The following is a 22,028-nucleotide window of genomic DNA, read 5'->3' as shown; positions in this document are numbered from 1 at the left end:
CAAAAAGATGTACTGAAAATGTTATGTTATCAAGATCATAGAGAGAAGGAAAAGGGGTTCTGTCTTCATCCTGTGACACAGGTACTCAAACACCCATCACATGGTCAGCAAGGCAGGCAGTTAGTCCAGTTGCAGCATTTTTTCATGGAGCTTACTTTGCAGTCAGATGAATTCTTGGGCTGTACTGTGCAAGTCGTACTGCTGGCACCAGAGAGGTAGCTTAGAACTGGTAGGTGTGGATGCCTCTGTAGTAGCACTTCGGTTTGTCCTACTTACAGTGGCACACGCTGAAGAACAGGCTGGCTCTCTGGTGTTTAAATGACCACAATGCACAGAAAATATTTCAGTAATGGGGAATAAAAGTAGTATGTTGTATTCTGTGGCTGCTAATAGATTGATTCTGTCTTTAGATGCTTTAAAACTTCTGTTTAGAATGTAAGTCTAGTTCTTATTTTATAATTTCAAAGCAATCTCTCTGAAAGACATAATAGATGTTAAATAAAAGCAATCTGCTGACTAATTTTATAGCCAATATAGTGTGTAACATAAAACAAATGCCTTATTGACTGTGATATTGAAAATTACTTTTAGCTCTATTCAGTCTTTAAGCTTAATTTAAAAAAAAAAAAAGAAAGGATCCCTTCCCTTTCTGGTAATAACTGGAACACAGTTGCTTTATTGTCCTGTTACAAAAAAACTTTGTTTTCACTTCTCTTATGTTAACCATGTTTATAAACCTGTTATTTCTTCAGCCTATCCGACCTCTACAGCCTTCTTCCCAGCCTGTTCAGTACTCTGCAGTCTCTTATCCACCCCCGCTCCTGCCAGTCTCCTCTACCCAGCAATATTCTGTGGTATTATATCTTCTGTTCATTTCCTTTTTGTGTGGGTTAATCGTTAGTGGGAGCTGACCTTTGCTTGGGTTGTTTGTAAGTGATGTGTGATAGCAGTGTAATGACTGGCTGGCTTTTCAGTCACAGTAAAATATCACCTGAATAGTGGAAAATAGTTCTCTTGAACTTGAATTTAACAGGGAACCGCATATGTTCAAGGCTATTCTATATATCTGTATATAATGATACATAATTTTTTTTAACTAAGAAACAGCTTTTTCAAAGTTTTGTTGGCCAGTCAATACCTTTTGACTAATGTCCTTCCATCCATCCTTTCCATTCTTATTGCTTTCTGTCTGCTTTTTCTTCTGCTGGCCCCTAATTGCTTTCCAAGGGTCAGCTGTGCTGGGTTTTGTTGAGGTTACTTTTTGAAGTCCCTTTGCCAGAACTCTTTAATGGTTCACCAGCATCCCATGTTTTCAGTAGACGGAAGCTGGAATTGAAATCCATTGGTCTCTTGTAAAAAATGAGTATCATGTAAGAATCTTATTGCTGGAGTAAAGCGAAGCCTACTGAAGGAAAAGCATTGTCCAAAGACAAATCTGAACTAGGGGCAGGAAAAATTTAGGTTTTCCAACTCCCCAAACTGCTCTACATGTTTTACAGTAGCTATTTTATGATGAATTCAAAGTTTGTATTTTGCTACTGCTTGCAACATAATTCATATCATGTAATAACAGATGCTCATTAATTGGAATTCAATAGCCTGCGTTTAAAAAATTGATATTATAACTGTTACCTGGACTTTAGGTGTACAGTTCTAAAAGGAGCTGAACTTCATTAAGGGTGCTTTCTTTTCAGCAGCATTGTTTCTCATGTTATTTGTTTGAGCACATGTAAACTGCACCATGAATAACTTAACTTTGCAGTTAATTAAATGAGAGTGGTTATTTAACCAGTGTGATGCATTGCTTCCAGCAGCAGCTATTTCAGGAGCTAGTTCCATGCTATAATCTGCAATCATTGTTAGGCATATGCTTGCTAAAACAAGGAATGAAACTCCTTCCAGGCTTGTGATGGTTTCAAGCCATTTCGTATTCAGGAAATGAGTTTGAATTCTAATTGTGCTGTCAGTTTCAAAAAAGGTACTTCTACTGATGGCGACTTAGGTAACACAGTGAAAAGCGTTAATGGACTAAATGAATTATCATCTGTAGTTGGTGGCAGGAAGGTTGGGTTTATCCATGTTTTGACGATAAAGTTTCAGTGGGGTTCATCATTTGTACTGTATGTGTCACTGCGGGAATACTGACCAGGTGATGATTTACTTGTATTGATAGTATAGTACAAATCCGTGCTGCTGGTTTTTGTCCTTAAGACATTCTGGGAGTTAATATTACGTCATAATTAAATATCAGTATCTGTTCTAAACTAGATGTTGTGAGAAGCAGCATGTAAAGTCCGATGCAGAAAAGCATTATGGTTGTGTCAATAGGCCTCATTCCAGAAGTGCCACAGGGAAATGTAAATTGTTGATTGAACGAAAACAGAGATGTTCTGAATTCGGAGGTATTCCAAATGAAGTTTTACATGCAAATACGTATATCAGATGAATAGTTCCAAGGCTGAAAGTGTAAAATGTCATCATAAAATATGAATGTAGATGATCTGTAAAAGACAGAAATTAAACTTAGTCTTTGTTGGTTACCTTTTATCTTCTTCAGGGTGATGTGGGAGAGGATCAGGTGCTCTTAACATTTTTGAGTTTTTTCACATTTGGAGAGATTGCTTTTTGAAATGCAAAACTTGATGTTTACCAACCCAGGCAATACTAGTGATAACTTCTAATTTCTGGGATGCTGGTAATTTGTTTGGTGTTGAATTTCTTGTAAAGAGCAAGTGCTTGGGCTTAGTTAAAGGAATAGAAGTTTTCAAATGTCACAGGACTTTGTGCAGTGCCCAGTGCCATCAGTACCATGGTTTCAGTTGTAAATAGCCAGTAACCTCTGGAGTGGTTTTCTGCAGCTGTTGTAAGGATTAGTTTTTTTAGCATGAAAACTAGCACGTAGTATAACAAGTTTGACAAATGTACAAGTATATCTGAATATAACTTTTTTTTTTTTGAACTATTTCAGCAAGACAACCTAGGATCACAGTTTAGCCATATGAGTCTTGCCCGTCAGCCACCTACTGATCCAGCTGAACCTCACACCACTATGTTCCAGTCCACTGTTGTCCTGCAGCCCCCGCAGCAGTCTGGCTATATTATTGCAGCCGCTCCACCTCCACCACCTTCTGGCCAGCCGGTTTCTGCTCCGGGCTACTCTCCATCCAGCCACCCTGTCAGCCAGCAGGTCCTTCCGCAGCAGGGATATATGCAGCAACCTGTGCCACAGGTACATGGCCTTTGTTTCCATCCTACTGAAAACTATATTTTGAAACTAACTATGCTATTTCATCAGAGAGCTTTCTGTAAAGTCTGCCTACTTATGTGTAGCTGGTTTAAAAAACAAACAAAAAAAAAAACCTACCAAAAACGCACATTTTGTTATTGCTAGAAATATTTTAAAACTACCAAATGGAAATCGGTCCTGAGATCCTAGATCAGCTTCCCTCCAACCATCTCCATGGTTTCACTGATGGTGCTGCATTTTAGAAGTAATGGGGTTGCTTTCTTCTGACATTGGCTGAAATAGCATGCATAGTCACCAAAGCCTGCTAAAAGCAGTTCATGAAATCAGTGCTGATGTAGGAGGATGTAATATCACTGAATTTTCCTTTCTACAATGGAAATACAAGAAATAAGCCATTAAAGAGTGACTTAAGTTTTGTATCTTCCTTTTACCCTCTTTCTTTTTCTATTTATGTGTCTGCCTTCTATAAATTTTCAGATACTGAAGCTCTTAACTGTTGTTTGTCTCTAGATGCCAGCCTGTTATTGTACCCCCAGTCAGTATCCGCACTCCAGTCAACAATATCGACCTGTTTCTGTCCATTACAACACACAGCAAAACCAACCATTGGCACAGCCTGGACAGCAGACAGGTTTGTTGAACTTGCTCAGCATTTCTTTAGAATGCCTTGCATATATTTTGTCCTCTGCTTTTAAAATTTATTTTGCCTTATGATTTCAAATAGAAGTTCACATATTGGACAGAGTGCATAACTGAAGCAGAAAAATTTAAGTCAGTTGGTCATGAAACTTGAGATCTGAGCCATAACTGTGAGTGGCTCATGCTGCTAAGTTACAGGATAACTTTTTTAGTCTATAAAGTGAATAACTTATAGGACAGAGCAAAAGACTGGGAACTCTGAATGATGTAAAATCACAGAGATGTGTCTTATCTGCTGAAAGTTCCAAACTAAAGATACTTCTGTTTTTTAAGTTACAGTTTAGTACAATGCGGTATAAATCATTTTTCTGTCCATTGACTAACGGTACCTGGATATTGATCAGTATGCATAATAAGACCTAAAATGACCGGTATGCATAATAAGATCTAAAGCTACATCTGAAATAATTGGGGCTCAGTATTGGTGGCTGTTTGAACTGAAAGGCAACATTGCTGCCTGGCTGATGCAGCAGCGAGTCCCTCAGGCTGGGTCTCTTCCAGCTCCAGATGTTCTGCAAGTCTATCTGGTCAAGCATAAGAGTGAGCAGATCATGTCTTACAGGGGTTTATTCACTTTATAAAGCGGTTACTAACTATGCAATTATTTTCCAAACACAAATGTGGATAAAAGATGACAGCTTCTGAGAGCATGGCAACTGAAACCACGTTTGGTTTAACATTATGGGATGGCCTGACTTTGAGCTGTTGAATTCGGGGCCGTAACACTGTCTGAGAGGTTTATATTTCTCACAGTGAACCGGTCTCTTTTTCAGCTGCTTCCTGGCTTCCTTTTTAAAGGGGTTTCAGGTGTTAGGTTTTTCGCTTCTATTTTAAATGCTTTGTTTGTCCAAATATATAAATAGGAGGAAATGCTCTTTAAGAAAGTAGCCTCTCATGTCCTCATAATCATGAGGGCCAAGATACCATGAGAACTAACCACAGGTTGATTAAAAATCTGGACTACAGTTACTGTAGGAACATCAACTGAAATTCAACTGGCTTCTGCTTCAAAATGGCCAGTGATGAAGCTCCTACAGTTGTAACAACAGCTGTCAACGCAGTAGTTGGTATCAAGCTGTAGTCGTTACTTGCTAACCAGCTTATTGTACTTCTGTGTTCTTGCCTGAAAGCCATTTCTCACTCTCAGTGTGTCATTCAGAAAGTGTGTTTCTACACTCTATCTGCTGACTTATATTAAGTGATTCATTTTAAATTATGTAAATGTCAATAGATGCTTCTTCCAGGAGCTCCTGTTTTGGAGTATTTCTCTGTTAAGAGACAGTTCACTGTGGCAGCTGTGGGTTTTCTTTTTCTGCCGAGTGCTGTGTTTCTGCCATACCATTTTCAATGCAGAGGTGAAACTGTGATGCTAGAAATAATATATTCTTTGGAATGCAGTGGGGAACCTTTTTGGCAGTCAGTTTCTATTGTATCAGTTTTCTCCACTTGCAAAATCAATTACATCTGTTGCTGGAAGTGCTAGAACAAAGTGACAAATGTTCACAGCGACATTACAGTGTCTAGGAAGTGAGGGGTTTACATTACAGATGTATTATTGATTGTATCTATCATATTTTGCAGCTCTGCATTCTGTTGCTTTTTAGGTGCTATAGATCATTCTGTAACAAAGTACACTTTAGCATTTTGGTTTTTGCACATAAGAGTGAGTTTTATGCACAGTCCGAGCTTAGTCTTTACAAACTGTAATTAGAAGTATTCATTCAAGCATGCATTGTCCTGAAGTTGTATAGTACTCTGAAAATATAGAATGTATTGTGTTTCTAATGAACAGCACTCATAATTAACTGAACCTTCTTCCCTTTAATTTTCTCAAGTAATATGTGATGATGTTACCAGTCTGTCACTCTTCATTGTTGCAGTCTCTTTAGAAGAGACAACCAGCTGAAATTTAATTCACGATGTTTGTTGTACCCCGAATGTATGTAATGAGTGAACATCCCTGGGTTTTGTTTTGTGTTAATTGAATAATTATTTACAAAATAGACCAAGCAATTTTTTAAACATGCAGACACAAAATCCAAGTGACTTTTGGGGGCTATCTTTGCTGTTTTAATTATACTTCCATATCAAGCCAGAAAGCATGGGGAATGTCAAGTTTGTTAGAATGTGAATGCACTAGAGTTAAATGCAGACTCTTCTTGCCATCAGTTTATCTGGACTAGCCCTGTCTTCTTACTCTGTCGTAGTCGCTGGCGTTGTCTCAGCTACACTAATAGCTAGGGGGTTTTGCTGGTACGGTAAGTAGTTAAGCACATAACCTCTAAGATGGAGCAGCGGGGAAAAGAATTACGCTTGTGTTCTGCATGTCCTTTGATCGGGGTAGTAGTTACATCCTAAATGCATTTAAAAAAAATGTGGGGCACAATGGGCTGGAGCACGATAAATGCACAGATGCCATTTCCTGTTTGGCACTCAGACCAGTGGGTTTATTTATTTACTTCTTTAGGTAGGACACTTTTGAAAGGTAAGAGAGGGTACCAGCAATAATAAATGGTTGTAGAATCACAACATGGGGGTGAATATCAAAGTCTGGCTTTTCCTTTTTGTTTTTTTCCCCCCACAAGGTAACATTAAATTTAACATGAAAGTCTTCCATATGAATGTGACTTTTACCTGGAGGATTTCTCTCACTTCGTAATTGTTTTAGCATTCCATATTTCAGTTTAGAAATGGCCCTTTCAAAGAAGGGACTTGCATGTGTGTCTTGCTAGGTATTCTTCAGCCTTGAATCACTGATACTTTTATCTCTGGGGCACCTGAGATGCTAGAAGTTATCACAACCAGAATTTCAAAGCTGGTGTACCTCAAACAGCATTATTTATGACAACTGACAACTGTCTCTTAATGGCATGCCTTGTTCAAATGCCTTCTGCTTTCACCAGGCAAATCAAGGTGTTAACACGTGTAACTCACTAGAGTACAAACAATGCAAGCATGTGAGAGCAGCACTGCAGATAGTATGTGAAGTATTTAATGCTGGTGCCAGATGGATGCAAATGAATAATGTGTTAATTTCTAATATTGGTGTCTTTTTATGTGCATGATAAGTTCAGCTCTTACAAAGCTGCCAGATGTAGAAAGCCACTGGAAAATGCCACCATAAAAGCAACCATGTATAAAACGTGTTCAGAGGTAATTATTTCAAAACAATGTTTAAATGTGTAATTTCAGGTTACCAAGTTTTGCCTAACCAACAGCAAAACTACCAGGGTTTAGTTGGAGTTCAACAGTCTCAGAATCAAAGTCTAGTCAGTGGCCAACACAACAATGTTGGGAATCAAATTCAAGGTGTGATTGTTCCATATCCTTCAGTGCCATCTTACCAGGTGGGTAATTTATTCAGAGCTTTCCAATCTGTGCATTTGAAGCGATCTATTTTCAATTTAAACATCATTTTGTAAATGGATGAAATCTGCAAGTGTGTTTCAAAGCGATATGTGGGTGGAAACTTGAAAAAGTAGTAACAATAACCAAAGACAGCTGAAATGTGAAGCAGAAGTTTTAAACAAGCGGCAGAAGGAAACAATGTCTGCACAAGGAAGTCTCAAAGCGTTCTCGATTTTAGGTTTCGGTGCCTCAAGGTTCCCAGGCAGTGCCCCAGCAGACATATCAACAGCCTGTAATAATTCCTGGTCAGTCAAATCAAGGATTGCCCACAACAGGAATGCCAGTTTACTACAGTGTCATTCCATCGGGTCAACAAAATAACTTAAGGTAACTTGAATTTAATTATTTGACTTCTCAGCAATGAGGTTTAATTGCTCTGTAGAAACTGACAATATCTGCTATATTGCTCCATGTATTGAAATGTATTTTAAAGGCAAACTTGCAAATGCTTTGTTAGGTGTTTATTTTTGCTCTTATGCAGTTAACTGAAACAACCAGTACTCCTTGTTTGACTGGAAATACACTGTTTCATGTTTCTTTCAGCAGTCTTTTATTTGTAAGTTTTACATTGTAGTTTTCCTTTTTTTATTTTTTCCACTCGTGAAACACGAGCACATCCAGCAGCAATACCTTCTTGCAGTTATCTCTGCTCTCTTCATTTTGAATCTCTGAAGCAAATTACTCCAGCTTCCTTTTGTCCACAAAACTAACAAAGCCTGTTAGCACCAAGCTGGCTGTGAAATGGGTGTAGGAACTTCCTTGTATGTTCAGGTCTTGTTTGAGAAATAATTTTGAGTGCTTATGATAGAATAGATAATTGAATACCTAAAAGAACTCAGTACAATTAATGCTTGTTACATGTGTGTTTCAAAATACTTGGCTTGCAGCTTTTAAACAAGCAGTAATGGTATGAAGCTTGCTTCAACCATCTGTGAGTGCACAGATTTCAGTATTTATGTTATTGCTGCATGGCTTCATCCAGTTAAATGGATCTGAATTCTTGTTCTTTGTACCCTAAGGTTCTTTTTAACCTTTTCTTCTTTGGCTGTGTTTGAGATTCGGTGGAGTCATAGGGAGACATAATGATACAGTTTTTTATAGTAAGCTTTGTTGCTTGAGCTCTTCTGCCATTTGCGATGGCCATCTCTTTCAAACAGGGTAACTTTCATGTGGCATTTGGAGCAAACTAGCAGCTTAGGACAGCATCTTGCTTTTATTAAAATAGATGTGTTGCGGCACTCTAACAAAGAACGTAGAATACTGTTCTGCAGGAACTGAATGGCCTCAAACCCACAGGTTGTTGTTGTAGACTAACATCAATAGAAAGATGAGAAGCTGAGTGAAAGAGTACATCCTGTGCAGGTAGAGAGCAATTTGTTTTAGTTTCCACTGAGTTTTTCCTGTTACAAAATACAAACATTTTTAATTTATAATCAAATACTTGGTCTCAGGGACAAAGGATGGAAAAAATACTTAGGTGAAGTCATACATTTAAATGGATTCCTAGTGGAGGCTCAACAGGATCATGCTTCCTTTATTCTGTAGTTTGAAGTTATGTTAAAGTCTCATTCCGTTAGGATATTCACTTCCTGTTAGTACTGACACGAAGTACCAGATTCTGTAGGCACCATTCTCAGGCTGTAGTCCTCCAACCTGAGGATGTTCTGTCTGTGTTATGATGGAGTTTGGCAGTGTCAGTTATTGTTTTGCCTTGAATGTCTTGAAAATTAGCTGGCATTGAAAAAACTTTCAAAATTATTCTTTTTATATGTATTGCAAATAAATGAAAGGATATTTCTCTGTCTTCTTCCATGACTGGGTACTTTTCCTGATCTCCTGTTTGGTAAAGCTGTGCTAAGGCAACCCTTGTAGGTATCTGTCTAAGCTGCCTTACTCTGCACTCAGGTGGATGAGTGGGCTCATCTTGTGTGCTGAGTAAACTGACTCAGCTGCTTGGGGCCAGCCTCCAGCTGAGAAAACAGCATGTGAATTCCTTGTGGTGGGTTCTGCGGTGACTATTTAACTGAGACCCAATTATGGTTAATTTTGTACATCTTTATACCATCTATTTGCACACATCAAAGTAAATAAATTACTACAGTCTTGATATGCACAGGTCATAAGTTATGGCCAGTGAGCAGACTTGAAACTACTGTCTTGTGAAGAACAGCTTCCTGGGCAGGGGGTAGATGGGAATATTACTGATTGAAATTAGTGAAGTCCCAGTAACTTGTAGAACCTGGCAGCAACAAATGCAGTGATTAGGATTAAATGTAACAAACTTCTGTTAGTCACATTCTTTTCTCTTTATTATTATTACAGTTCATCAGTAGGATATTTGCAGCCTCCTGGATCAGAGCAGATACAGTTTCCTAGAACATCATCACCATGTAACTCACAGCAGCTTCAAGGACAGCAATGTGCAGGTTGGGGGACTAAAGCTTTTTTGGAGCAAGTTTCTAGTTATTGTTATGCAGCGTTTGTATATTTGTTACTAAGGGATTGATTTAGAATTAAGTATTTCTTTATTTCCTTCTGTACTCTGTGTTTGAAGTTAGGTTGGAGACAGGTTAACTTCACATCTTAATTTGTTTATCATTGCAAACTCTTATTACTTTGCTAGAATTCAGTACTGGTTACCACAATACCTTGCATGTCTGCTTTTGAATTGAGATGGACTTGGGAACAATACGTTTGCAGCCAAGTAACTTTAATCTTTTCCTGAGTGGCTGTGTGGGTCTGGTTTTGTTTTTTGGTCTTTTTTAAAGATCATGAGAAGATGCTAAAAACTGTAAGCATCCTGGGCTTGGATTGAGAGGAGAGAGGGAGAGAGGTAGCCTCTTCAAATATTGAAAGGGGAAATGAAATACTCCGAAGTATTCTGTTCTCGTGTTTGTTTCTTCTGTTAGCCTTATTTTACTGCCTTTACTTCCATAGTTTATAACAACCATTCAAGTCAGAAGCCATCACCTCCTACATTATTGTCACCTTCATCAAAGTCAAAGCCACAACAGGCTGCTTCCATTTTGCACTACAGCATAGTGTCTCCACCCTCATGTAAAAGTTCACCCACTGGTCTTTCCATCATGCAGCCAATAAAAGGTATCTTTCATTGGGATTTTTGTCTAAGCCATTCTGTCTAGAAATTATCAGATTGATCTCATGGCTACTTGCTAGAACAACTGTGACTTGAGTGCTGTCTCTGCAAGTACTTTTTCATAATTCTTCATCTGAATTACTGTCATTGTAACTTCAAAAATGACCATATCGAATCTAAATGAAACAATATCCAACTTGATACGAGCAGCCTGGAGGGCAGCCTTCTTCAACAGAGAAGAATATCATTGAGCAGAAGTACTTAAATCAGATTTGGAATGTTTTGCTCTATAAAATATTAATATATCTTTTTTTAAAGGCCTATATATAGCAGCTTCAATACAGTATGAAAACAGTAGTGACATAGAGCTTGTCATATCCTTCAAACATTTATAAATATTAATATCCAGACACTTCAGATCTCTGAATTTCCAACCACAATTATCATAAAATTGATGAGCTGGTCAGGAAATTAAGGGCATTAGGGTTAGCCTCCAAACCAGAGGTTTGTAGATCAATCCTTTAATTGTAGTCTGTACTACTGTCCTTATTTTACTGAAAGGGAATTTGATGCATGAGAGGTTCTGTTGGCAACAAAAAAAAGAGGCTGTAATTTCTAACATTGCTATCAGTATTTTGTAAGCAATAGCTGGAACAAGTAGGTCAATGACCTAGATTCCACTAGAGATTGATGTCTCTTATGACCTGTTATCTTTAAAGATATTTTTAGAGACTGTTCATTAGTAAATAGGTAACATACGGTTAAGTGGCATGATAGCTGGATCAGCAGTGTATTTTAGTTCACAGGCAATTTTAGTTTTCTTTCTTTTTGGATGTAATTCTTAAAGACAGCCATTTCCAGATGTCCAAAATTGGTCTAGCACTGGTTTGTTCTACCCTTATCCTGGTAGTTCTGGTTTTATGCCGCTTTGAAGGCCTGATTCAAACCCATTAAACTATCATTTAAACAAGGTTGGGGAAGGTGAAAGCCTTCCAAACATTGAGAGAATAAAGAAAGACATGCACTGAGCAACAGCAATACGGAGGTGATACCTTGAGGAAGCATCTCAGTGTAAGGACACTGAGGACATACACAGGCAGGTAGCTGAGTGGTGTTTCTCCTCTTCAAAAATTTTAAGGGAAGCAGACTCAGTCTGGGAGCCTTTCAAGGATTTCTCTTGTCATGCTTTTTAATAGCTGAACATTACACCTGACTTATGCCTTCTACGACATTTGATTTCAAGCATACTTTTTACAAGAAAAGAGTTCCATTTATTCTCACTTACTCAAATGCTGTGGAACTTGTAGTAGAAGTAAAGAGAAACAGCATTTGGGGATCTATAGTTTTCTTTTGTAGTTTACCATAGAACTTTCAGCACGTGACATTTGTCAAGCAGTAATGCTGTAGGCTATTTCCTCAGGAGTTCTTATCTCACAGAACAGAGATGATAAAAGTTATGTGCCAAGCACTGTAGAAATTATAAGGCAGTAAAATGTAAATATAACGTTTATAATATTTATAAATACATGCATAATTAATAACGTTAAACCAGTCTTGTTGCATGAAGGGTAGTGTGTATATTGGTTTTTGCCTCTTGGCATCAAATTTGACTATAGAAATTACAGAGGCCTTGCCACTTGGCAACTTGCTGTGTGTTATGCTGATTATATAGCAGCAATCCATAAGCAGAAGTCTGTTTTATTTTGCTGTGCAACAGAATAGAAATATTCACCATGTAGCTTTGACAAGGACAGAGCAGGGACACTCAAATTTATACCCTCCACTAAAGCTGGCAAAGTAATCTGATGATTCCATTTCAATCTGTAGCGTGTAGGTAGAACTTTGTGCCATTTAAAAAAATTGGGAAGGAATCATAGATGTGAAAGCATTGCTATTATCAATTGCTTTGATAAAAATCAATACAGTAAATATTAGCAAGGCTAATACAGTCTTAATATTAAGAGCTTGTTCTCTACATTGTATGGTTTGTGCTTCCAAGGAATCAGATTGCTTCTTTTTGGAATGTGGGGGTAGTGGCAGTGAATATAGTAGCCCATTTTGAGAAGATAACAAGAGCATTTTGTAATCTGATTCACTTTTCCTAACTGATGGAATGATGTAGGTAATGAATTGAGAAGATTGTGGACTCTCTGTTTGAAGGTGGATAATTAAATGGTGTTCAAACGGTGTGTTTTAAGCATGGTTTTTGAGAAATTACGTAAACAGAACATGAAAGGAAGAAGGAAATTGCAAACAACCATTTTCAAGTAAATAGGACATCATAGATGACCTGGGATGGGGGAAGAACAATAATCTCTCAGAAAAGCTCTCATCACAACTATACACAAAACCACATGGAACACCGTTGGCTGTTTGGCTGCTCTCCTCTAACTGGAGTTTCTGCAGCTACCACAGCTGCTAAGAGGTATTGGCAGTGTGGAACATACTACATTCACTACTCAGAAAAGCAATCCCAGATTTGTAGGATCAGTTATAAAATGTGTGAATGAATAAAATGTTGCTTGGGACTAAAGACCGATTCCAGATCTTTCTAACGTATGGCACCATATCAAAGGGAGCATTACTCTGACAACTGCAGTAAATGTAGAATACTTGCAACTATTGTTAAATAGAATTTCTTTTTAAAAGTATTCCCAATAATGAGTTTCAGTGGCTCTGTTTATCTTCTGTGGTTCTAGGAAACCTTCTCTTAAACGAATCTAGTGTGGATTTATTTCATAGTGGAAATACAATTGTACAGAATATCCTGTCTTAGTTTTCTAGAAATGAGCAGCTTATTTAGCAGGATGTCATTAGCGTTTGTCATAGGTTTCCTTTATTTATTTATTTATTTATTTATTTTAATTTGTATATTTTCTAATAAAGTTAAAACTGAAACTGATGATAACTAACTGTATCCTACCCATTTCTTGCCATGTAGCAGTAGCAGCACCACCGGGTGGAGGAGTAGTAATGATGCAGCTAAATATACCTAACAACCCCCAGCCTCGGAACCATTCACCTCCACAGTGGAAACAGAATAAATATTACTGTGATCATCAAAGGGGGCAGAAGTCCACAGAACTTAGCACTTTAGACGGTGCTGCACAGGTATGAGTTTCCTGTTTTATTTTCCAGCATGACTTATTTGCATAAGTTGCTTTTTTATTTTTATTCTTTTTTATTCTTTTTTTGGAATAAAATCTGTTCTGATAGTACTTAATAGTACTTTTGCTTCTAGTGTTGGCATGCTTGTTTACCTGGATACCTTTTTAAATACACACTTGTTGTTTATCCAGTTGCAGCATAGTCCTCAACTAGGTAGTCCTGTCACCTCGCCTGCCCAATCACCAGCACCAGCTCAGCTGTCAAACCTCAAGAACATCCGTCCCACGTTAACACCTCTTTCTATTGTGCCCCAGTTTTCTAGACCTTTCATCCCTGGACAAGGTATAGTTTTGGTTAACTAAAATGTGTGTGTGTTGTTTTGTTGTTGGTTGTTTTTCTTGTAAAAAATGTGTCTTAAAAGACATAAAATTTTTTCTTGACAAACTGTGGCTCATTTTAGTAGTAATCTTGCTGAAGGAAGATCAACAAAGCTATCCACTAGCTCATCTTAATGCATTTTATGGTAATGATGATATCTTTCAGGGACAAGGGTATAGAACTGTAATTTTAAGATGAATGTTCTGCCAAAACCCTTTCCTTCATTGATAAATGCATTGAATCAAACCACTGCTAAGTGTGAATTCTTCATTCCTTTTAGAAAAAATAATATGGTAGCAGGAAAAAGTCTTAGAATAAATTCATTCCTCTCCTGCCATGTTATCAGGGAAAAAAAAAAACAAAAACAGAAAATAGGGAATTTTCATTATGATGCAAAAGTTTGAAAACAAACAAGAAGTCCTTTGTCCAGCAAAAGATGTCCTGGTGTGTCGTTCCAAAACTGAAAATCAATGGTCTATTTTGTAGAAGAATTACATTAGTAAAGCAAGACTTAGAGAAAATGCTGCTGTCTTCCTTATTGGTACACGAAACTTCATTTTCTTTTGTTTGTCTTTGTCCTGTCTGCTGCACCACCTTTATATCATTGCTTGGTATTCCATCGTTGTAAACATTCCAAGTTTCCTGTTGCAAAATATGTCTCAACTTTTTAAATCTTCTGTGATTGTTAAAAAGAATTCTGTTTGGTAGTCCTTGGAACAAACAGGAATATGAAGACGTACCTGGCACTCACCAGGGATACAACTGTGGAGATGGTTAAAATAGTACACCAAGATGTCCTTTATTAAGGTCCCTTTCAGGTGACACCACAGTGAATAATGTCAGTGCATTTTTCAGCGTAACTCTTAAATGCAAGAAAGCCTCGAGCTTGTACCTTTTCACCCTGTGGTCAGCATGTGACTTCATCACACTAAATCTTATTTCCCCAGCTTAGCCAAATACACTGCATTGTGCGTACTCATTCTGTTTTCTCCTATATAAGATACACACAAAACCTCTGAGTTCTGTTACTATATTTTGGGGGCAGGGGGAACCCTTCTAATTACCTTTCTCTTTAAGGAGATGCCAGATACCCATTGCTTGGCCAGCCCCTGCAATACAATCCACCATCTTTATTACGTGGACAAGTAGCAAGCCAACAGGTACTAAAGAGAACACTGTCCTGGCAACACAGAAGAAAGCAATTTAGGACTGCAATTATAATAACCAATGAATAGGGACTTATTGCATTAGAAAAGTAATTGATGGGAAAGCACTTGCTTTCTAATAACTGTTTTATTCTCTGTTGATACTTCTGGTGTTCTTATGGTAAAAGTAATGAGAAGCATTATTCTAAAATGTAACTTATCTTTTGAACTGGAACTTCAACCTATGAAAGAAGGTGCAAGGCACAGTGTAGAATGCAGTCAGACAGCAGTTCTAAAAATGAGTTCTAAAAAAGTTTGCTTAAAGGGACTTTTTTTTTTAAAAAAAAAAAAAAAAAAAAAAAAGGAAATACAGATATTCCTAAGCAAAAAGTGGGTTTGTTTCTTACAAGAAAAGAAAATATGGAGTGTTGGCAAAACTGTATTTACTGCTTGGGAGAGACTTAAACCCTCCGACCCTACCTTGCTCCGTTCTACCAGAGATCAGCCAGATGTGTTTGGGGGGAGGTGGTTTATTCTTTTCTGATAAGTTTTAAGGTGATTTTTTTCATCATTTTCTTCTTTTCTTCTGAAGTCAAGGATTTACACTGAGGTAACGTAGAACTTTTAAGATATGATGCCTTGTCATTAAAGTACATCTTTTATATCCATCTCTCTAGTGTCAGCCTGGAAACAGGCATGGAAACAGGGGAAAGAAACCAGCAAAGAAGGCTGCTTCAGCGGATCTCGGTGCAGGAGAACCAGGTATAGAACTCAGCCAGGTGATGTATGAAAGCAGAGCAAGTCAGATGGTACAGTCAGTTCATGAATCTACTGCAAAATTCAGCATTGATTCCCTGCCTTGCTCTCTTAAGGAGCCTATTTCTAATCTCAGTTTTTATTTACACACTTGCAGCTTTAAGCAGTGCTATGTGTGAAAGAAGAATTGCTCTCTACCAGCAACAGAATGCCTTTGTAATAGCCTGTAACACCAGCCAAATGGAGATACTGTTTGATGCATCTTTAAGTACAACAACGAATTTTGATTCAATGTTTTTCTTGTTTCAGTTGTGGGAAAAGTTCTAGAAATAACTGAACTGCCAGAAGGTATAACTCGAATGGAAGCAGAAAAACTATTTGGAGAACTTTTAAAAGTCGGTGCCAAGATCCGGTGGCTGAGGGATTCACAGTGTCTACAAACACAGCAGCAGCACCACCGGCGTTACTGTGGCAGCGGAGACAGCAATGCGAACACTGAGCCATGCAAATCTACTGACTTGGCCTCCACTTACACAGTTCTAGCTATGTTCCCTACAATGTCGGCTGCTCAGAACGCATTGAAGAAACAAAGTAGTACCTCAGTTAACAAGTTCAGGCTGAGAACGAGCAAGAAGCACTACGACTTTCATATCCTGGAAAGGGCTAGTTCTCAGTAGCAGTCACATTGGTGGACACTCAGCCTTTACTACTTCCATGTCCTCCTCTCCTTGATCGGCTTAATGTTGCGGGGTTTCTGTTCTTCTCACAGAGATTCCTGGGATGTTTTGTCATAAGTGACATTAGCCATTGAAGAATAACCCAGTGATCCAGCACGATGAAAAAGTTAATTCCAGACCAGAGCAAGAAATCATCTTTGAGAAAGGCAGCTTTCTATACGGAATGCCATTGAAATGCCCCCTACTTTTATAATAGTTTTGTTTTATATTTTTGACTTCTTGTATCAGATCCAAAGTTCTATTGTACAGCAAACATTCATAAAAGCCCACATTCAGATTTGTATTTTATAATCCCTGTTCACTGCCAGCACACAGCTGTCCATTCCAAAGCAGGAACCTGAGGATTGGTGTAGGGGAAAAGAGAACCATTTTCAAGGAATTATGCTCATTTTCTAGTGAACTGCCCAAAATATTCAGATTGACCTGTTCCCTGTCACTTGAATTTCTTTTGTTTTTTAAAGGAAAGAAATATATAATTTTAGTAACTAGTTAATTCCTTAGATGGTTGCTTTCTTTTGAGATTCATTCAAGCGATGTCAAAAGAAATTACAAGTTCATTGTACCCTTGAAGGATTCGCTTTGATCCAATGAGTTGAATAAGTACTTATAGGGGAATATGAATAGATTACAAAGGATGTTCACTAAATCACATTTTAATATTTCTTTTTAGCAAAAAGGTGAAGAAACTAAAATGTATCTTCGCAAGTGACAAAATGTTTGCACTTTAATTGTGTTCCCACCAGTATGAATCTCTTTCTTTTCACGCTAAGATAATTGTGTTTGATAAGAGCTGGAAACCTTTTTAATGGTTTAAGTTTTCATCATTTGCAGATACTCACTGGACATCAAAAGACTCATTGCACATAGAAATGAAACAAACGTTTTTTCAATTTGTGTAATTTGCAAGGCTGTACAATGTGTGCTGATGCAAGCCTTTTTCAGTTCAAGAAAATAAATGTTTACAAACACAAACTTTTTCGGTGCACTTGTTTGAAGTTCTAGGAGCCTTCTGAAACCTGGATGAACACACTGATGGTTTGGATCCCTTTGAATGTGAGAAAATAACTTGAAAATAACTGCTACTGTAATTTGTTTTTAACTCTTCCTCTTAAAGCATTTACTTACAACATCTTCTCCGTCTTTTTTTTAAGCATTTCCCCCATACAAGTGAAAACAGAATAAATCAGACTATAAGGGCTGTCCCTGTTTTGTTGCTTTTTCTTGTTTTAGCACAGGTGCTGACTTGCTGTGTAGACAAATAACAACCTGTTTCCTTCCCTTAAGGCCACAGCTTTGTAAAACATGCATTTTTAATTCCTCTAAGTGGAAATTTAAGGTAAATGTTACATTTAAAAACATTTTACTGTGGTTAAGTAAAGAATTTTGGTGCCTAATTTCTTCCTTGTTTCAAAACTTCTGCCACTGAACAACTAAACATCAATGTGTGAAGCAGCAAGAACTGTCCTCTGCGTGTTTCATTCTTAAAACATTTGTGTGATTATTCAAAGTATGCAGGAAAAAGAATGGTCTGTCTGGGGATGAGATAGCCTAATGAATTAAGTGTGAGGAACCTGGTTCTGCCAAAGGCTGTAATGACATGTATTCTCATGGCTGAAGGTAAACTTCCCCTCTGGATGTCTGCTACAGCAGAAGGAAAATGTTGGACTTTAAGCCCCTAGCCAAAATACACATCTACTTAGCAGTAGGACTGCTTTGCTCAAAGGATGGTGCTTCTTGGCATTCAAGTATGTCTTCTGCTAGCTGAATTAACAGTCATACCTGAGAGAATATCTGTTTTCTTCCTGAGGTGGAATTGCTGTAGGTTACCACATCCACAAAGAAAATATAACCCCAGGTTATCTAAGTTACAATATTCCACTCCTAAACAGCACAGATGATAATGTGACTGATGCACAAGCTGCATCACTGCTTATTGCCAATAACCAGAACTAGCTCAAGATTAAGGTTTCAATCCTATAAGGCAGAAGTTTATAATTACAGGTGCCACAGCTCGGAGAGGCAGTTGCTGCCTCTGGATAAAAAAAAGAAAATTGTAGAACAAGATTTTTCACAGAAGTGGAAGGGTGAATAACTGAGCTACTGTCCATTCAGAATGACCATAGAACAGTACTAAGCATAACACCCCATATAACCATTCCAGAGCAATTAATAAATTGTGTATGCTAACGCAGAATATGACTCTTCCCTGCTATTACTGCAGACAGGTCGCCCTTTCTGAGCACTTCTGTTGAGCAGGGGCAGTTAACATCTTTTGCCTGGATAGGCTGATATGTGTCTCACTGATCATAATGAACACGACTGTAAGCATCAAAGGCTTCTGTGCCCATTTTAGACTTCAAAGTTAAAAAATACTTCTGCTTTACGGTGATTTGTTCACTGCACATTTTGTGCCACTTCATACTGTCCCTGTGAGAGGGTTCGTCAGATGTTAGCCTTCAAACTTTAAGATAAGACCATCTGTACTTCCCTGAATTCTACACCTCTGTCCCTTTTGGTTCCTTAAAAGGCACAACTCGCGTCTGTGTACAAAGACCCTGGAATTAGATTTATTTCACAACTCAGAATAGAAACTGTATGGAAAACCAGTTTTCTCAAGTGTTCTCACCGACCTAGAACTCGTTTATTTGAGCTTCCTGCCATTCCATGTTGGAGCCATTTTTAAAGTAAATAATGGCAAAAGGAGTTAAGTCAGGACACAAATTATATTGCAGTGATATATTTCATTTGGCTGGAAGCATGTTGTAACTGCTAAAGCTGAGTAAACAGCACTTGAGAATAACTAGAAAACCCAGGTGAATCAATTATCTACTCCACCCAAGGCTACTACTTGAGTTCAGTTTTTAATTAATGCGGTAATATTACTGTACAAAATGCATGCCTGAACTGTGAACACATTCATTGTTGTGACTGTACACTGAAAACAATTGTTCAGAATGAAGAAAACAAACAAGCCCCGTCCTTGGGGAGCACTGAAAAACCCATGGGCATGTGCCTGGATTCAGGGAAACATAACAGCACACCTGAGAATCTACTCCCAGCCTCCACCCAGCTGCCAAGACATTGGCATAAAGTGAAATGTCAGCAATCTTTCTTGCGTCTTCCTGACACTCCTCCCTAAGCAAATTGAACCTATTTTAATCTCAAATCCTTTTCTTGCATTCGCACAGACCTCAAAGATGACCTCAATAGTGGAACATCTACAAGGGAAAAACTGAACACTGTGGTGCTCTTGCTATTGAGGTCTAGAGTACTGCAACCATCCCTAACATCACTGGACCTGGGCAGGCTGAAGTTGTGAATTGTTTCAAGAACCAGATGAGGATGGTGGTACGTAGATGGGAGTTTTGTTTTGTCACAGCATGAGAAGAATTGCTTAGCTGAGTGAATCAAATAAGGTACTATGACGCACAACATGTATTTCACACTAAGACCAGTTCTGCTGTCATTCCGACAGCTCCTTTTCTTACCCAGTGACACAAGCCATTTTGTTCTCAAGGTGGAATGAAGTTTTATTCTCATGTTTACATGCTTATTTGTGCCTTAAAACTTCACATTTGACATGTTAGTTTAAGTGCCTCTATTCAAATTCCTGATCCCTCAGTTTGGGTATTTTTGGCTACTGATGTCAATAAACATGAATTTAATCAGTGCACAACATTAATGTGACTTCATTATAGAAGTCTTAACTCTCATATGTAAACCAGAACCCTTAAAAGGGTTTAATTTCCAAAACCTTTGGAAAGTTGTGTCTCTCTAAGTGATATTATTTGAAAATTAAGAGGAAAGCCATTATTCACACCTGGAAATTTTAGATGTGAGGTTCAGTGTAAATGAAGCTGTCTCTTGGCTGACTTGAAAATGATGCAGTCATGTTGTAAACATAAGATGTGAGAACCTCCCCTTAGCTCGGTGACTGCCTCGTATGTTTAGGCTCGAAGGGCTAAAGAGTTTGGACCTGACTATCTGATGGGCCCTGTTTAGCAAGGCTTATTTTTTTTGTCCTGCTTGTAACTCCTTGACTTCTTAGCAAGTCTGTTTGCCAACTGTCAAAGTTTGTCAGGTGAAAGTGGATTTTGCACAGGAGATGAAGAAGCATTAACATTTGGTACAGGACACAAACACAGATCTGCTGTTTTATTTTGTCAGTCTTACCAGTAAAGCACAGAGCAGTCACTCTGGGATGCAAGCAACTGTAATGAATTGTTTCTGCACTTCTGAAGAGAAATTTGATGTCAGACTAGCGCTGTAAACCAAAGAGCCACGTAGGAAAACTTGTACATTGCTGATTGTCATTTGCTTTAAAAACTGCCATCAGGTATAGAAATAAACTATGCTACTGTATATGATGCTCACCAGTGGAGTTTATTCTTAATTCATTTCCCATGCCCAAAATGACAGGATCTGAATGAGACCTTATAAGGACTGATGGTGACATATCACGCTGAGAGCAGTGGAAATGTTGAGGCACAGAAACACTACAAGGTGGCCGTGGTATGTACCAACTTCAACCCAAAGCAATCTGCTACACTTGATTTCCTAACTTAAAGAAACTATATTAAAAAAGAAACAAAACTGCAATATTGCATTACGTCAAACTCAATTTACAGAACTTGAACTGAGGACACCAGCATTCTGCTTCTTCCCAACACCTACCTTGTTGGAGAGACTGGAACACATCACAGCCTTGTTGTTTGTACAGTTTCCAAGTTACTGTAGGAAACAGCACTGGGATAGTGCTAGGATAGTCTACAGCACTGATTTACAGATGCTAGGAAACACAGCAGAGCTCGTCTCTCTATGTTAATTCAAATCCTTTTTAACTGGTTTGAACTGATTTGTTAATGGACCATTGATTAGAATCCAGTAACAATGCAATTAAAAGAAATCCACTCATGGAAATATTTTCCTTTACAATCCAAGTGAATTTTGGGTTGTTTTTTTGAGGGGGGAAGGTGTGAATCCCCAATGTCCTGAAATGTAAACCGCTTTCTTGCATTACTTCCCATGCTGATTGCCAAATTCAATTTTGCATATTCATCTGATACCAGCTAAAATTTCCACAAGAGTGACAGATGGAATTTCATTCAAATTTGGCTCTGGATGTTCTCAGAAGTCTTAGACTTGCAGCAGCCAATGCTCTGGAGGTGGGCTGTAAAGCTTCCTTGCACCTTACACAATGTTGCAAATATAAGCAACATGGGAAGCCGGCTGGGTATGAGAGAGCCCTTTAAAACCTTTTCGAAGCAAAGCTCTGGAAGGTACCTTAATCCGTGCGCGGCTTTCTGCCCTCCGGGGTTCTTCACTGTGCAGCCAGCCCAGCCCGATCCCTGTCCTGCACTACGGACGCTCCGTGTATTTGCAGCTTCTCAGGGGCATTGCTCCAGGAGCTCTGGTTAATGACAGCCGCTGAGGCGATGCAACTGCAGCAGCTC

At 38.3% G+C, this 22,028-nt stretch overlaps 1 protein-coding gene across 11 annotated transcripts in view; it reads left to right on the top strand.

Moving 5' to 3' along the window:
* The window catches only part of R3HDM1 (R3H domain containing 1), a 43,881-nt gene extending 23,491 nt beyond the window's left edge, over positions 1 to 20,390 (top strand). For 5 of the 11 annotated variants that reach the window (XM_072342308.1, XM_072342305.1, XM_072342311.1 and 2 more), the window contains 12 exons: positions 753 to 854; positions 2,969 to 3,229; positions 3,758 to 3,878; positions 7,139 to 7,293; positions 7,533 to 7,681; positions 9,677 to 9,780; positions 10,292 to 10,456; positions 13,393 to 13,562; positions 13,751 to 13,901; positions 15,015 to 15,097; positions 15,760 to 15,844; positions 16,148 to 20,389. In XM_072342308.1, the coding sequence (XP_072198409.1) occupies positions 753 to 854; positions 2,969 to 3,229; positions 3,758 to 3,878; positions 7,139 to 7,293; positions 7,533 to 7,681; positions 9,677 to 9,780; positions 10,292 to 10,456; positions 13,393 to 13,562; positions 13,751 to 13,901; positions 15,015 to 15,097; positions 15,760 to 15,844; positions 16,148 to 16,515 (1,914 nt within the window). In that variant the 3' untranslated portion in view covers positions 16,516 to 20,389. Of the gene's footprint in view, positions 1 to 752; positions 855 to 2,968; positions 3,230 to 3,757; positions 3,879 to 7,138; positions 7,294 to 7,532; positions 7,682 to 9,676; positions 9,781 to 10,291; positions 10,457 to 13,392; positions 13,563 to 13,750; positions 13,902 to 15,014; positions 15,098 to 15,759; positions 15,845 to 16,147 lie in introns of all 11 variants that reach the window. The other 6 variants (XM_072342304.1, XM_072342313.1, XM_072342307.1 and 3 more) reach the window with 6 other exon arrangements.
* Positions 20,391 to 22,028: the final 1,638 nt, after the last annotated feature.

This window comes from Excalfactoria chinensis, chromosome 7 (assembly GCF_039878825.1).
Source record: "Excalfactoria chinensis isolate bCotChi1 chromosome 7, bCotChi1.hap2, whole genome shotgun sequence".
NCBI lineage: Eukaryota > Metazoa > Chordata > Aves > Galliformes > Phasianidae > Excalfactoria > Excalfactoria chinensis.
The sequence above is the reverse complement of the archived record's forward strand: the minus strand, read 5'-3'. Positions and strand labels throughout refer to the sequence as shown.